This window comes from Phycodurus eques, chromosome 11 (genome assembly GCF_024500275.1).
Source record: "Phycodurus eques isolate BA_2022a chromosome 11, UOR_Pequ_1.1, whole genome shotgun sequence".
Taxonomy (NCBI): Eukaryota; Metazoa; Chordata; class Actinopteri; order Syngnathiformes; family Syngnathidae; genus Phycodurus; species Phycodurus eques.
The window spans coordinates 27,463,445-27,478,161 of NC_084535.1; the positions used below are offsets into that span (position 1 = coordinate 27,463,445).

Consider the following 14,717-nt stretch of genomic DNA (forward strand, 5'->3'; position numbering starts at 1 on the left):
ACCGGAAACAAATTCCTTGTGTGTTTTTTTTGGACATACTTGGCAAATAAAGATGATTCTGATTCTGATTTGAGTGGTTTGGCGCCATACTAGCTATAAAATGCATCATTATGCTTCAAAATGGGGTTGTGAGGAGATAGAGATTTGGAGAGAGAGAGTATTTTGGCAAGTCAACCATACAAGTCCCCAAATGGCAAACCATTATCGTCAAAGGTTTTCCTTAAAAACACCACACGCACAGACACACACACACGTGTGCACGCACAAAAAACAATGTTTCTGAATTCACACACCATGATCATTTACAAAGTAGGAAGCATCTCTAATCCTGTAGACTGGGCCAAGAAATATGTGAAGACAGACTTCTCAAAGGTTTCATGGACTGATGAAATTAGAGTGACTTGACAAACCAGATGGATGGACCCGTGGCTGGATCGCTAACCGGCACAGAGCTCCACTTCGAATCAGATGTTAGGAAAGTGGAGGTGGGATACTGGTATGGGCTGGTATTATTAAAGGTGAACTGGTTGGACCTGGTTGAAGTTGGGCTCAAAATGAACTCCCAAACATACTCTCCGTTTTTAAAAGACACTTTCTTCAGGCAGTGGTACAGGAAGAAGCCTACATCTTTCAAAAAGACAATGATTTTTATGCTCCATCATTTGCATCCAAGTCCTCTGCGTGGCTGGATTGAAATATGTAAAACAGATGTAATGGCCAACTTACTCACCTGACCTGAACCTAATTGAGAACATGTGGAGTGTTCTTAAACGATCGATATCGAGTGACGGGAAAACAGCACACCCCTTAGAACAATGTCTGGGAGGCTGTGGTTTCTGCTGCACATCAACTTGATCAACTACAAATTAAAAAAAACTGACAGAATCCATTGATGAAAGGAACCATTTTTGAAAATAAGGTTGACGATGTTGGCAAATTTTTATATATCAGTTTGTATCCATTTCCCTTGGAAAGTTTTGAATTTGTTGATAATTCTGACTTGAACAAATGAAAATCAAAAAGTGAGATGGGAAAATTTGTTTTTCATTTCGTTGCATAATAATTCTGCACACCAATCGTTGCCAAATAATTGTCCTCATAATGATATTCTCCTAAGAAAGCCTAAACCTCACTTTTAATATCTTAAACAATATCTTCTTGTTTGACGTTTATTAACGTTTTGGATGAACCTAAAGCACTGTGTTTGGTGAATAATAAAAATAATCCTAAAAAATGAGAAAAAAAAATGCCTAATAATTCTGGACACAGTGTATCAGTATTTCCATGAGTTAAAACAATTGCAGCAGTCGGTACAACATCAGGAATGGCCAACTAGACGATATGCAATGGTACATTGCTGATACAGCATGTAGAGGTGCAGCTCGATAATTACAACAACATGAAATACTTTACATGTAGCTTTACACCTGTACACGCCGCCGCCTGCCAACACATCCCGGACCACCTCCATAACCTTTCCTCAATAAACTGTTCATCAATTTACATCTGCCTCCGCCTGCTCTTGGGTCCAGCTCCTCCCCACATGTGACATTCAAATCTTCAAGTAGGCTTTCCCTGCCATAGTTTTTTGCTTTCTAGCAGAAGCCTGAAGGGTTTGTGGTAACACTGACTTCTATTTCAAACCGTCTATAATTTCTACCACCTTGTCTTGTCTTGTTCAAGCGAAAGAAAAACAGCCCCAAAATATTATGATTTTGGTGACGAGCAGTGTATTGTTCGCTCCAGACATACCATTTGCAATTATGGCCAAATGGTTCAATATTAGTTTCATCGATTCATAACACATTTTCCCTACGTGTTAGGGATATTTTATGTATTGACTGCATATTAACGAACATACTTTTTTTATTTGATTGGCTCTTATGTAATATACATTTTTTTCAGACGGCAACTTTGATTTTTGTTTGCTCTACGCTATTTTATAATCATCAACATCATAAGATATAAAATCTTGACTCTGTGTGTAGTGAATCTGTACAATATATGAATTTCACTGCCACATTTAATTTCTTTAGTCATCGTTTCATTATTCCATACATTGCATCATGAAAAAAGTTAGGGTTTTTTTTTCATCTAAAATATTTATTTTTAATTAAAAGTGACTTACAGGAATGCCCTGCGGGCCGATTGGTCCTGGTAGTCCTGCGTCTCCACTCTCACCCTGCAATGACAGAATTTCCAGTCTACTGTCTCTGAAATGGAAATCTCAAGTCATACTGGAAACTCACTCTCTCTCCCTTTGGTCCTGCTGGTCCTGGCACTCCTGCTGGTCCTATCAGACCCTTCAAAACAGAAAAAGACTGAAATTATAGGGCAGAAGATATCAGCATTTAAATACAAATCTCCGATCAGCACATCAACAAGCTTTCATGAAATATAATGTACGCAATTTATTTAGAAAAAAATAGATTTTAAAAAAGGAAGGAGAAAAGAGTAATTTTCCATCACAAAAACATATACAGTATAATTAATACACTAAGCTTGTTGAACTACTGTCCAGACTGTTAAAAAGTAGGGGAAAAGAATCACGTCAACAGCTGCAGTTGTATCTGAATAGCAGTCAGGATTCAAGAGGAAAACATTGGGTCATTCAGTCGGCGCTTGTATTGTATGGAAGGTGTACAAAAAACAATTGTGTAACATCTCAGCATGCAAGCATGGGCGTCTCCACATGCTCATCTTCGCAATCTGGCTGGCTTAAGAATCATTGGGCAAAAGACTGTTGAGTCGGGATTGAAGGTTTACATTGTCAAAATCTTAATTTTGAAGCAACACTGGGCAACATTATAAGTACCGAAAGACATGCTGTATACAGTGTATCCTGCCATGTGCTCACGCATACGTAGTCAAGCACCGCTTCCAGCCATGCTTGGGGCGAGGGCACTCCCCTACTTTATCGTGCTTGATTCGGGATTTATATTTTATTCTATGATGTGTTTTACCCTCAAATTGATCAATTATATTGGCAATATTTCCAATGGGATAAACTGATTGCCAATTGGTTCTCGAACCAGAATGCATAAATTGTGTTTAGAAAATAATAGATTTCATTGCAGATGGATAAAATTTTCAATGCAAACTGCTTGCGGGGTGCAGATAGTAACATGAACAGTAACGTCCACAATGGCACCTTGATGTGGAATAATTACACATACAGAGCAATGAGCTTTACCTCATCAACCTAGGATTTGTTTTGGGTTGAGCTACAATATCGGTGTCTTGCCTCACAAAACCCATTCAGGATGAAATCGTGGAGACAGTCTTCCCAATATTGTGTGTGTGTGTGTGTGTGTGTATATATATATATATATATATATATATATATATATATGTGTGTGTGTGTGTGTGTGTGTGTGCGTGTAGTAGTAGTAGTAGTAGTAGTATTCAGTATTCAGACCACCTTAAACTTTTCACTCTTTGTTATATTGCAACAATTTTCTAAAATAATTAAAGTGCATTTTTTTCCCTCATTAAAAGGTACACACAGCACCCCATATTGACAGAAAAAAAAACGTAATTGTTGAAATCTTTGCAGATTTATTAAACAAGAAAAACTGAAATATCACACAGCCATAAGTATTCAGACCCTTTGCTGTGACACTCATATTTAACGCGGGTGCTGTGATTTCTTCTGCTCATCCTTGAAATGGTTTTTACACCTTCATTGTAGTCCAGCTGTGTTCGATTATACTGATTGGACTTGATTAGGAAAGCCACACCCCTGTGTATATAAGACCTTACAGTTCACAGTGCATGTCAGAGCAAATGAGATTCATGAGGTCAAAGGAACTGCCTGAAGAGCTCAGAGACAGAATTGTGGCAAGGCAAAGATCTGGACAAGGTTACAAAAAATGTCTGCTGTACTTAAGGTTCCTAAGAGCACTTTGGCAACTCTGTGACTGTTCTTGAATGGCCCAGCCAGAGCCATGACTTAAACCCAATTGAGCATCTCTGGAGAGACCTGAAAATGCCTGTCCACTAACGTCCACCATCCAACCTGACAGATTTGCAAGGAGGAATGGCAGAGGATCCCAAATCCAGGTATGCATCATTACATAATTCCCAAAAAGACTCATGTCTGCATTAGCTCAAAAAGTTGCTTCTACTAAATACTGAGCAAAGGGTCTGAATACTTATAGCAATCCTGTTTTTTCTGTCAATATGGGGTGCTGTGTGTACATTAATGAGGGAAAAAAAATAACTTAAATGAATTTAGCAAATGGCTGCAATATAACAAAGAGTGAGAAATTTAAGGAGTCTGAATACTTTCCATACCCAACTGTGTGTGAATGTATATATATATATATATATATATATATTGTGTTGGAAAATGTATGTTTAATTTATATATCAAATATTACTTCTATTAGTTTTAGACAACCTTCACATGCTTTATTGTTATGTTATGACTATTAGCTCTGTGTGTGTAACACTTCCTAGATTATGTTAGACAACCTTCATGTTGAATGAAGCATAGCCGATAGAACAAACTGGTTTTCGTAGCCTTTTTAATACTATAGACCACATACAGACAATTAAAAAAAAAAATTGAATGACACGAGTACGAAATGCCTCTGTGTGTAGCCTTCATCGACGATGAAAAAGCGTTTGACTCAGTCACCACCACTTCAATACAGCAGGCGCTAGTACTTGTGAATCAAGGGATAGAGCCGACCTATATCAACATTCTACAATCAATATACAACAATTCTTCAGGTTCAATACGAATTGATGATGAAAGAGTGCGAATAAGTCTAGGAAAAGGGGTCAGGCAAGGCGACACACTGTCTCCGAAGCTATTTCCAGCTTGCCTTGAAGAAATATTTAAAAACCTCAATTGGGAAAAAGAAGGACTAAAAATTAACGGTGCTTATTTGAGCCATCTTCGTTTTGCAGACGACATCATTTTATTCTCCTACGATGCTGAACAACTACAGCGTCGTATTCAGGAATTAGAGTTAGAAAGCCGTCGCTCAGGTCTGAAAATGAACAAAAGCAAAACGAAGGTCATCTTCAATCATTACTGTCCACAAAAAGATATTAAAATGGAGGATTATGGCTATTTCCTCCCACATCCCAAAAACATGCATTAATTGAAGACTCTAAATTGCCCGTAGGTGTGACTGTGCGTGCGAATGGTTGTTTGTTTGTATGTGCCCTGCGATTGGCTGGCAACCAGTACAGGTGTGTACCCGCCTCCTGCCCGATGACAGCTGGGATAGGCTCCAGCACGCCCGCGACCCTAGTGAGGAGAAGCGGCTCAGAAAATGGATGGATGGATGGATGTAACAATGGATGAAAATACAAGCACTGAAGTTGAACGGCGCATAAAGCTTGCCTGGCAGGCTTATGGAAGGCTTAGTGTTATATTCAAGAACAATCTTCCCATTTGCTTGAAAAGAAGAAGAACTTTTCGATCAATGTATTTTACCAGTCCTCACTTATGGTAGTGAAACTTGGACTACGAATGCCAATGTTATACAAAGACTACATGTGACCCAAAGGAACATGGAATGCCAAATGTTGAAAATGAGCATTCGCTACAAGAAAAGATGCAGTTGGATAAGAAAGCAGACGCGAGTTGCCGACGTCATTCAGAAAATAAAAAGCCTTAAATGGAAATGGGATGGCCACGTTGCCCAAAGAGTTGACAAAAGGTGGACCACAGAAACTATCAATTGGATACCACTGGACACAAAGCGACCACGGCGAAGACCTAAAAGTAGATGGATAGATGAAATCATTAACACACCAGAATACACTGGCAACAAACTGCAAAATGTCGTAGTACCGTATTTTCACGACCATAAGGCGCACTTAAAAGTCTTACATTTTCTCCAAAATGGATGGGGGTGCCTTATAATGCGGTGCCTTATAATGCAGTTCCAAAATCTATAAATGTTGTTGTGTGACGAGCGCTCCGCTTGACTGGGAGCATTTCCTGCCGACACGCTGCTTATACAGAGGAAAAGCGGAGGTGGCTGAGGACAGCATGCGGACGTAAAGGGGAAGGGTGCGCGTGACAGAGGATGCTAAAGACACGCCCCAGTAGGTATATAGTATGTGCATTGTGCAAAACAACATCGGTTTAGCTAAGGACCCCCGAAAATGGCACCTACAAAGAGACACGCTTACGAAGCACAGTTTAAACTGCAAGCTAACTACCATATTTTCACGACCATGAGGCGCACTTAAAAGTCTTACATTTTCTCCAAAATGGACCTTATAATGCGGTCTCGCCTTATGTGTGCACCGAGTTCCAAAATCTGTAAATATATCTATTATGTAGAGGAAAGGTGGACGTGACTGAGGACAGCATGCAGACGTTAAAGGGGGAAGTGTGCACGTGAAAGAGGATGCTAAAGGCACGCCCCCAGTAGGTATATAGTGCCGGGGTGTCATTGTGCAAAACAACATCGATTTGGCTACGGACCCCGAAAACGGCACCGACAAAGAGACACGCTTACGAAGAACAGTTTAAACTGCAAGCTATCAGTTACGCGGAGGAAGATAGGAATCGAGCAGCCGTGAGAGAATTCAAGATCAACGAATCCATGGTTCGCAAGTGGAGGAAGCAGGAAAATGAGCTTCGCCAAGTCAAGAAAACGAAGCTGAGTTTCCGTGGAAACAAGGCGCCTTGTTTCCGCAATGGATTAATGAGCAAAGAACAGCCGGGAGAAGTGTCTCTACAGTCATCATTCGACTGAGGGCAATAACGCTTGCAGAAGAAATGAAAATCTAACATTTTCAAGGAGGTCCGTCTTGGTGCTTTCGTTTTATGAAACGGCGCTATCTATCCATCCGGGCAAGGACCACCGTGGCGCAGAAACCTCTGGCAGATTACAAGGAAAAGCTGGCCATCTTCCGCTCCTACTGCAGTAAAAAGATTGCCAACAAACACATCCAGCACAACCACATCACAAACATGGACGAGGTGCCGCTCACTTTCGACATACTGGTGAACCACACTGTAGCGAAGAGGGGGACCACCACGGTAGTGATACGCACAACGGGGCACGGGAAGTTGACTTTTACTGTTGTGCTTGGTTGCCATGGTAATGGACAGAAACTGCCACCTATGTTAATTTTTAAGAAGAAGACGCTGCCTAAAGAAAGGTTTCCAGCCAAAGTCATCATAAGGCCAATCAAAAGGGCTGGATGGACGAGGAGAAAATGAGAGAGTGGCTGAGTGAGGTGTATGTAAAGAGACCGGATGTTTTTTTTCCACGCGTCACCGTCCCTGTTGATCAGTGACTCCATGCGCGCCCATCTCAGAGCCGCTGTGAAAAACCAAGTGCAGCAAATGAACTCGGAGCTTGGATTCCAGGATCCTTGACGAAGGAACTCCATCGCTGGACATCGGTGTAAATAGGGCGTTTAAAGTGAGGTTGCGAGCGACGTGGGAGCGATAGATGACAGATGGCGAACACAACTTTACTAAGACTGGGAGGCAACGGCGGGCGAGTTACGCCACCATAAGTGAATGGTTTGTGGATGCTTGGGCTAAGGTATCTGCTTTGACTGTTGTCCGAGGTTTCGCAAAAGCCGGCATCATTGCTGAACAGCCCCCCGGCAACGAGACTGACCCCGACAATGACGAGAGAGAACCCGGCATGTTTGATGGAGAACTTGCCCATCTGTTCATTTCGGATACAGAAGATGAGGACTTTGATGGATTTGTGGATGAGGATTAATCAAAAAATAATCATATGGAAAATTGATGGATATATATATATATATATATATATATATATATATATATATATATGTATAGATACAGTATTTATATAGTTGCCATTGTGTTGCAGTAGAAATTTAAATAACACCAGTTCAGTCCTCCCAACCGAACCCTGAACAGTCTTCTCCTCACTAAACCTCCTGCAGCTAAACCTGAGACAATACAAACACAATAAGCGGGAAAGCAAGCAGACAAGACAAGCAGACATGGCAGACATCAAGCGAGCTAGCAAAGGGTGGAGGAGGAAGACAAGGTGGAGGAAGGAGAGAAGGGGGCCGGAACATGACTTTTGCGCCACTCACCACTGGACCGGGTCTGCCGTCTAACCCATGAGCCCCCTGGATAGCGTTGTACACAGTTAGAGAGCAGAGGTGATGGGGAAGATAGAGGGAAGAAGGTGGGGTGGGGTGGGGTCAAATTGGAGAGGTGGTGGGGGTGAGTGAAGCTGTGACTCAAGTGACTTCAACAACACATTCAGATGGTGACAAAAAAAAAATGTGTAACGGAGGTTTGGAGATAAGCGTGATGATAGCGCTTATAAGTGAATAATTGTGAGTGGGAGTAACTCCTTTGACCAGTCATCCTGTAGTTAAACTTCACTGTAAAACTATGAATTCCCAATGTTTCGATTTTTGTATATAAGGTGTTTCCTCACAATAAACTCATGGGCAAAATAATTCACATAATTAAATTTACATAACACCCACAACAAGTTTCACAATGAGTGGTAGCTATATTTGTAACAAATATCACTTACAGTATACAGTATGTGAAAATTTGTAGTCTGACATTTAATGCATGTGAAATAAGCTAGATAAAACCTTTAAGTGTACTTATGTATAATATTTAAATCATGCCTGGTCATTGGAAGGTTTTAGATATACAGTAGAAGTTTTATTTCCCAAGAGTAACTACATGCACTTATGTAAGGTTTTGAATTAAAAGTGTGATCGAAGACTTGAGAATGGCAATCCTAATGTACGATTATATTATTGCATCCCAATATGAAACAGTCCAAACAGTAATTAATTCACTTAATTAATGGTGGCCCATAACAACACAGGTCTAGCACATTCTCGTTTGGGTACTACATTATCTAGTAGTAGCCTTTCCTTTGCTATGCCACATTTAAAAATAAAAACTGCAATTGTGTTGAATCAAAATTTTATATTATTCATAAACCTTAGTGAATATAATTAATGGTTAAAAGTTAGGTTGTTAACAAATTTCAATACCAATCTATTCTAAAAAAAAAAAAAAAAAAAAAATAGTGTCAAAACTTTCAACGGTATTTGGGCACTTACAGGAAGTCCAAGATGGCCTCTGTCTCCCTTGTCGCCCTTCTGACCTGTTGTTCCCTTTTCTCCCCTGAGGCCTAGGCCTGGCTCTCCCTGTGATATGTAAAAAAATATATATATATTATACAGAGAGCAAGAGAGAGAGAGTGAAAGAGAGAGCGCAAGAGAGCGAGAGAGGGAGAATATATACTTTACCTTTGGCCCAGAAGGTCCTTGCGATCCCTAAAAGAGAAAAAAAATACAGATATCCTATGATGATGATAATTTTTCATTGTCAGAGTTGCATAGACAGTACAGTATGTATTTCAGGTGGCCATGACTGAAAAGCATTATGACATTATTGTAATAAGAAGAAATATTGATGTATGCATTTGCACGTGCAATAATGGTGTTTTTTTTTTACTTAGTCTATGGCATCATGTTTAATTATAGTTTGGTTTAATAGAATATTTGTCTCACTGCTGGGCCAACTGGTCCTGATGGCCCTGGGGGACCTGGAGGACCATAGAGCTAAAAACAACAACAACAACAAAAAAAAACATAAAATAAATAAAGTTAGTGGTTACGATAAAAGCTGACTTAATAAAACATTTTCATACAATACTGTCAAAACTAACATACCAGCTCTGACCTTCCTCCTTCCGCAGGCTCGCCTTTTGTGCCCTGAGAAAACAGGAATTAAAGACACATTTAAACACACACACACAATATATATATAACCCCAATTCCAAGGAAGTTGGGACGTTGTCTTAAACATAAATAAAAACAAAATACAATGATTTGCAAATCATGTTCAACCTATATTTTATTGAATACACTACAAAGAAAAGATATTTAATGTTCAAACTGATATACTTGATTGTTTTTAGCAAATTATCATTAACTTAGAATTTTAGGGCTGTAACACGTTTCAGAAAAGCTGGGACAGGTGGCAAAAAAGACTGAAAAAATTGAGGAATGCTCATCAAACACCTGTTTGGAACATCCCACAGGTGAACAGGCTCATTGGGAACAGGTGGGTGCCATGATTGGGTAGAAAAGGAGCTTCCCTGAATTGCTCAGTTATTCACAAGCAAAGATGGGGCGAGGTTCACCTCTTTGTGAACGAGTGCGTGAGAAAATAGTCGAACAGTTTAAGGACAATGTTCCTCAACATACAATTGCAAGGAATTTACGGATTTCATCATCTACGGTCCATAATATCATCCAAAGGTTCAGAGAATCTGGAGAAATCACTGCATTTAAGCGGCAAGGCCAAAAACCAACATTGAATGCTTCTGACCTTCGATCCCTCATTCGGCACTGCATCAAAAACTGACATCAACGTGTAAAGGATATCACCACATGGGATCAGGAACACTTCAGAAAACCAATGTCAGCAAATACAATTCAGCGCTACATCCATAAGTGTAACTTGAAACCCTACTATGCAAAGCAAAAGCCACCCAGAAACGCCGCCGGCTTCTCTGGGCCCTAGCTCATCTAAGATTGACTGATGCAGAGCGGAAACGTGTTCTGTGGTCCGACGAGCACACATTTCAAATTGTTTTTGGAAATTGTGGGCGTCGTGTCCTCAATGTCAAAGAGGAAAAGAACCATCCGGACTGCTATGGACGCAAAGTTCAAAAGCCAGCATCTGTGATGGTATGTGGGGCTTTGTGAAGAACTTACACATCTGTGAAGACACCATTGATGCTGAAAGGTACATACAGGTTTTGGAGAAACATATGCTGCCATCCAAGCAACGTCTTTTTCATGGACGCCCCTGCTTATTTCAGCAAGACAATGCCAAACCACATTCTGCACGCGTTACAACAGCGTGGCTTTGTAGTAAAAGAGTGCGGGTACTAGACTGGCCTGCGGTCCAGACCTGTCTCCCATTGAAAATGTATGGCGCATTATGAAGCGTAAAATACAACAGAGACACTAACTGTTGAACAGGTGAAACTGTATATCAAGCAAGAATGGGAAAGAATTACACCTCCAAAGCTTCAACAATTAGTGTCCTCAGTTCCCAAACGTCTATTGAATGTTGTTAAAAGAAAAGTTGATGTAACACAATGGTAAACATGACCCTGTCCCAGCTTTTTGGGAACATGTTGCAGCCATAAAATTCTAAGTTAATCATTATTTGCTAAAAACAATCAAGTATATCAGTTTGAACATTAAATATTCATACCAAGGGGCACCATTGCGTACCATTGCGCCAGGTAATCCAATTGGGCCAGGGGCCCCTGTAGCCCCTTTTTCACCAGTAGGGCCATCTAAACCCTACAAACCGAGGAAGGGTAGATAGATATGATTACAGTGGCAGATCATTTCAATTCAAGGATTGATGAGATTATCTCAATGGTCGGGCAGTGAATTATCTGAGATTCATCGTCATTTCATGACGGCAATGATTAAATCTAACATACAATTATGATGAAAGGATGTCAAACATTGTCATCATGACGTCATCATTACCAATGGGAAAGGTTGGCTGAGTTGATTTGATGGAAGTATTCTTTAAACGCATTTTTTAAAAAGTGTCATTTTTCTTCGCTGTACAGGGATGTAATTTTCATGGACGCAATGCTGCCCACAAACAAGCAAAATGATATGCATTGCAAAATATATGACAAATTCCTTATTTTGTGTTACAAAAAAGGAGTCCAAGAGGAGAATAAATCGATTTCTGGGGTTTCTTCCAAGCTAGTGAGCCTTTAATTTGATAATGAATTGGTCACTTGAAAAATAAAGACCTCCTCTAATGATAGATGTGACTCCAAGGCATTGCTCAAAGAACCCATTGGTAGTTGAGTGACTGGGTTTGGTTTACAGTTAATACTGTCACTCACTGGTGATCCAGCTGGACCCGTGTCTCCCTCGTCTCCCTTTGGTCCTGGGAAACCCATTACACCACCCTCTCCTCTGGGACCTTCAGGACCAACTGGGCCCAGGGGACCAGGTTCTCCAGGTTTCCCTCTGGGCCCCTGGAGTTGAAATCAGGACATTGATTATTTAATCTATTTTACTGTAAATTACATCCCAGTGAGGAATGTATAGGACTTAGACTTAGAAATAATAAACATGCATGCCATATACTATACATTAAACAAAAAATTGTCAAGATCCACTCTGAGTTGTACGTTTTTATTCTGTCAGTTGGCTCTTCCCAGTTTTTTTTTTTTTTTTGTTTCCCCTATGCGGCGCAGGGAGGACCTAAGCAGGGAGGCGTGCACCTGGGAGCTATTGTAATCAGCTACCAGTCTTCAGCTCTGTGGCCACACCAGGAAGACGCCAGATCGATCCTTTGTCTTTGCTTTGCTGCCTTCTGTCTTAAGCCCATATTGGATATTGTTCCTGCTAGAATATTTTTGGGGATCTTGTTTCTCTCAAAATGTTCTGGTATTTTCCTGTTATTCCATCTTGCTATACTCCTTCATACTTTAGTCACTGTTTGTTGGACTTTTGTTGATCACTATTCTGCCTAACGCATTTTCAGACTATAAGGCGCACTTAAAAGTCATTTTTCCAAAATGGACGGGGCGCCTTATAATACGGCGCGCCTTTTGTGTGCATCCAGCGAGGTTAATTTGAATCTAAAACAATTTAGTTTATTAGTTTTCGGAGACTTTTATTTTGAAATACAATATCAGATCTTTATTAAACCTCTTTTAGTGGAGTTCTTGGTGGTCTGTCACACAGATCTGGACTTGTCTTGTGATACCAATGGGATTATGGGGTGGCTTTGGCTCGTGCATGCATGTTACAGTATGTTTTAAGATGCCTGCACCCAATAATACGGTGCACCTTATATATGTGTTAAATACGGACCCCGTAACTGAGACTGCACCTTTTAATACGGTGCACCCTATGGTCGTGAAATTTTTATTAGTCTATTAGTTTATTAGTCTTTAATTTTGTACTTTGTATATTACCATTTTGTCTTTATTGGTCATTAGCATTTTGTTTATTCATCTTTTATTTTTTTTCCCTTAGTTGAATATAATTTTTCCTACACCTCAATAACACTTTGTTCCACCAGTTTTCTTTTTTGTTCTTTGTGTGAACGTAATATACTTACTTGTCAGTTGCACATTTTGTTTTCATTTATAAAGACTTCAAGTCACTCTTTCTACGCTATGCCTCTGCTTTAGGGTCCAACCAGTTGCATATCGGTACAGGAATATTTGTATAAATGTCGTACCTTCTCTCCATCAAGGCCTGGGGGACCTGGGAGGCCAACGTCACCCTGATGATACAAAACATAGATGACAACTAAGCAAAGAAATCAAATAGCTTAGGCCTGATGACTACTACATACCCTGGACAGATCACCAATCAATCACAGAACTGACACATGGAGACATACAACCAGTCACACTTATTAAAACTTTCATGTAATTTAGAGTCTTTAACTAATTAAATGGCGGAACGGGGGACGACTGGTTAACACATCTGCCTCACACTTCTGAGTACCAAGGTTCAAATCACGGCCCCGCCTGTGTGGAGTTTGCATGTTCTCCCAATGCCTGCGTGGGTTTTCTCCGGGCACGCCGGTTTCTTCCCACTTCCCAAAAACATGCAGGGTTGGTTAATTGAAGACTCTAAATTGCTGGAAATACCCAGAAAGAACCCATGGAAGCATATAGAGAACACGCAAACGCAACTCCAAAGGTTTGATTGGACACCAATTTGAACCCATAACCTTTTTCACTGTGGGGCAGCAATGCAAAATAGTCTTCCAGTGTATTGCCATTAAATACGATTACAGATGCTGAAGATGGAGAAGATGGTGTGTTAATTTGACTTCCTCCATGTTGCCAATTCTGTTTTAAAAACATTTCTTACTTTTGTCCCAGTGAACCCAGGAGGCCCTGGAGGTCCAGGTAATCCAGGCGGACCCTAGGAGTAGGACGGAAGAGGCCATTTACACATCTTACATGGGACTGTTTATGCACATATGCATTGATTGATGATTAACCCCCCCCAAAATCTTACCATAAGATGTATGTTGCGAATATCCTGTAAAGGAAATATTTGAATGACAAGTAATTTTTCAGAATATTTAATTGGATTGTACAAATATGCAATAAAAGTATCATACATTTTCATTGTTATGGAGTTCAGCTTTTCCTGGTTCGCCAGTTGGACCTGCAGGGCCCTATAAAATGAGATAAACATATACATTTCATCACTGACATAATGATTATTAGTACACAAAGTTGAAATTGTAACATGCTGGAAGTCTTTCAGTCATGACTCACTCTTGGTCCAGCTGGGCCTTCAGGGCCTGCCTCTCCCTACAAGGTAAATAGAGTTACAAGAGTTAACATTAATTTTGGTTCTTTATCTTCTCTTAAAAGTCCTTTTCAATCCCTTTAAAGATTTATGATCTTACCTGGTTTCCCTGATCACCCTTGTCACCCTGTAAGAGATGGATCATATTAAATGCATTTTAATTGCCAGTTAATGAATTGCCGGTATATACTACCTTCGGTCCCATTAGGCCTGGCACTCCTGGTGAGCCGGGTTCTCCTTTAATTCCAAGTGCTGAAAGAATAGCCTCTCCCTTCTCTCCCTGTTAAAAATCCAATTCTGGATTAAGATCACTTCATTCACTTTATTCCGAATATTTGGCCTGCTACTACTCTCTACTCTGTGTAAAATCCCCC

General features: G+C 40.3%; 1 protein-coding gene across 1 annotated transcript in view; it reads right to left on the reverse strand.

Annotated features, from left to right (window-relative positions):
- Nucleotides 1-14,717, reverse strand: part of col13a1 (collagen, type XIII, alpha 1) — a 60,020-nt gene that overhangs the window by 12,687 nt on the left and 32,616 nt on the right. The window contains exons 19-33 of the mRNA XM_061690089.1: nucleotides 14,537-14,623; nucleotides 14,444-14,470; nucleotides 14,310-14,345; nucleotides 14,150-14,206; nucleotides 14,044-14,067; nucleotides 13,894-13,947; nucleotides 13,250-13,294; nucleotides 11,898-12,032; nucleotides 9,679-9,720; nucleotides 9,517-9,567; nucleotides 9,253-9,279; nucleotides 9,064-9,150; nucleotides 8,062-8,097; nucleotides 2,250-2,303; nucleotides 2,129-2,182 (exon numbers count right to left, since the gene is read on the reverse strand). Coding sequence (XP_061546073.1) covers nucleotides 2,129-2,182; nucleotides 2,250-2,303; nucleotides 8,062-8,097; nucleotides 9,064-9,150; nucleotides 9,253-9,279; nucleotides 9,517-9,567; nucleotides 9,679-9,720; nucleotides 11,898-12,032; nucleotides 13,250-13,294; nucleotides 13,894-13,947; nucleotides 14,044-14,067; nucleotides 14,150-14,206; nucleotides 14,310-14,345; nucleotides 14,444-14,470; nucleotides 14,537-14,623 — 816 coding nt within the window. The remainder of the gene's footprint in view (nucleotides 1-2,128; nucleotides 2,183-2,249; nucleotides 2,304-8,061; nucleotides 8,098-9,063; nucleotides 9,151-9,252; nucleotides 9,280-9,516; nucleotides 9,568-9,678; nucleotides 9,721-11,897; nucleotides 12,033-13,249; nucleotides 13,295-13,893; nucleotides 13,948-14,043; nucleotides 14,068-14,149; nucleotides 14,207-14,309; nucleotides 14,346-14,443; nucleotides 14,471-14,536; nucleotides 14,624-14,717) is intronic.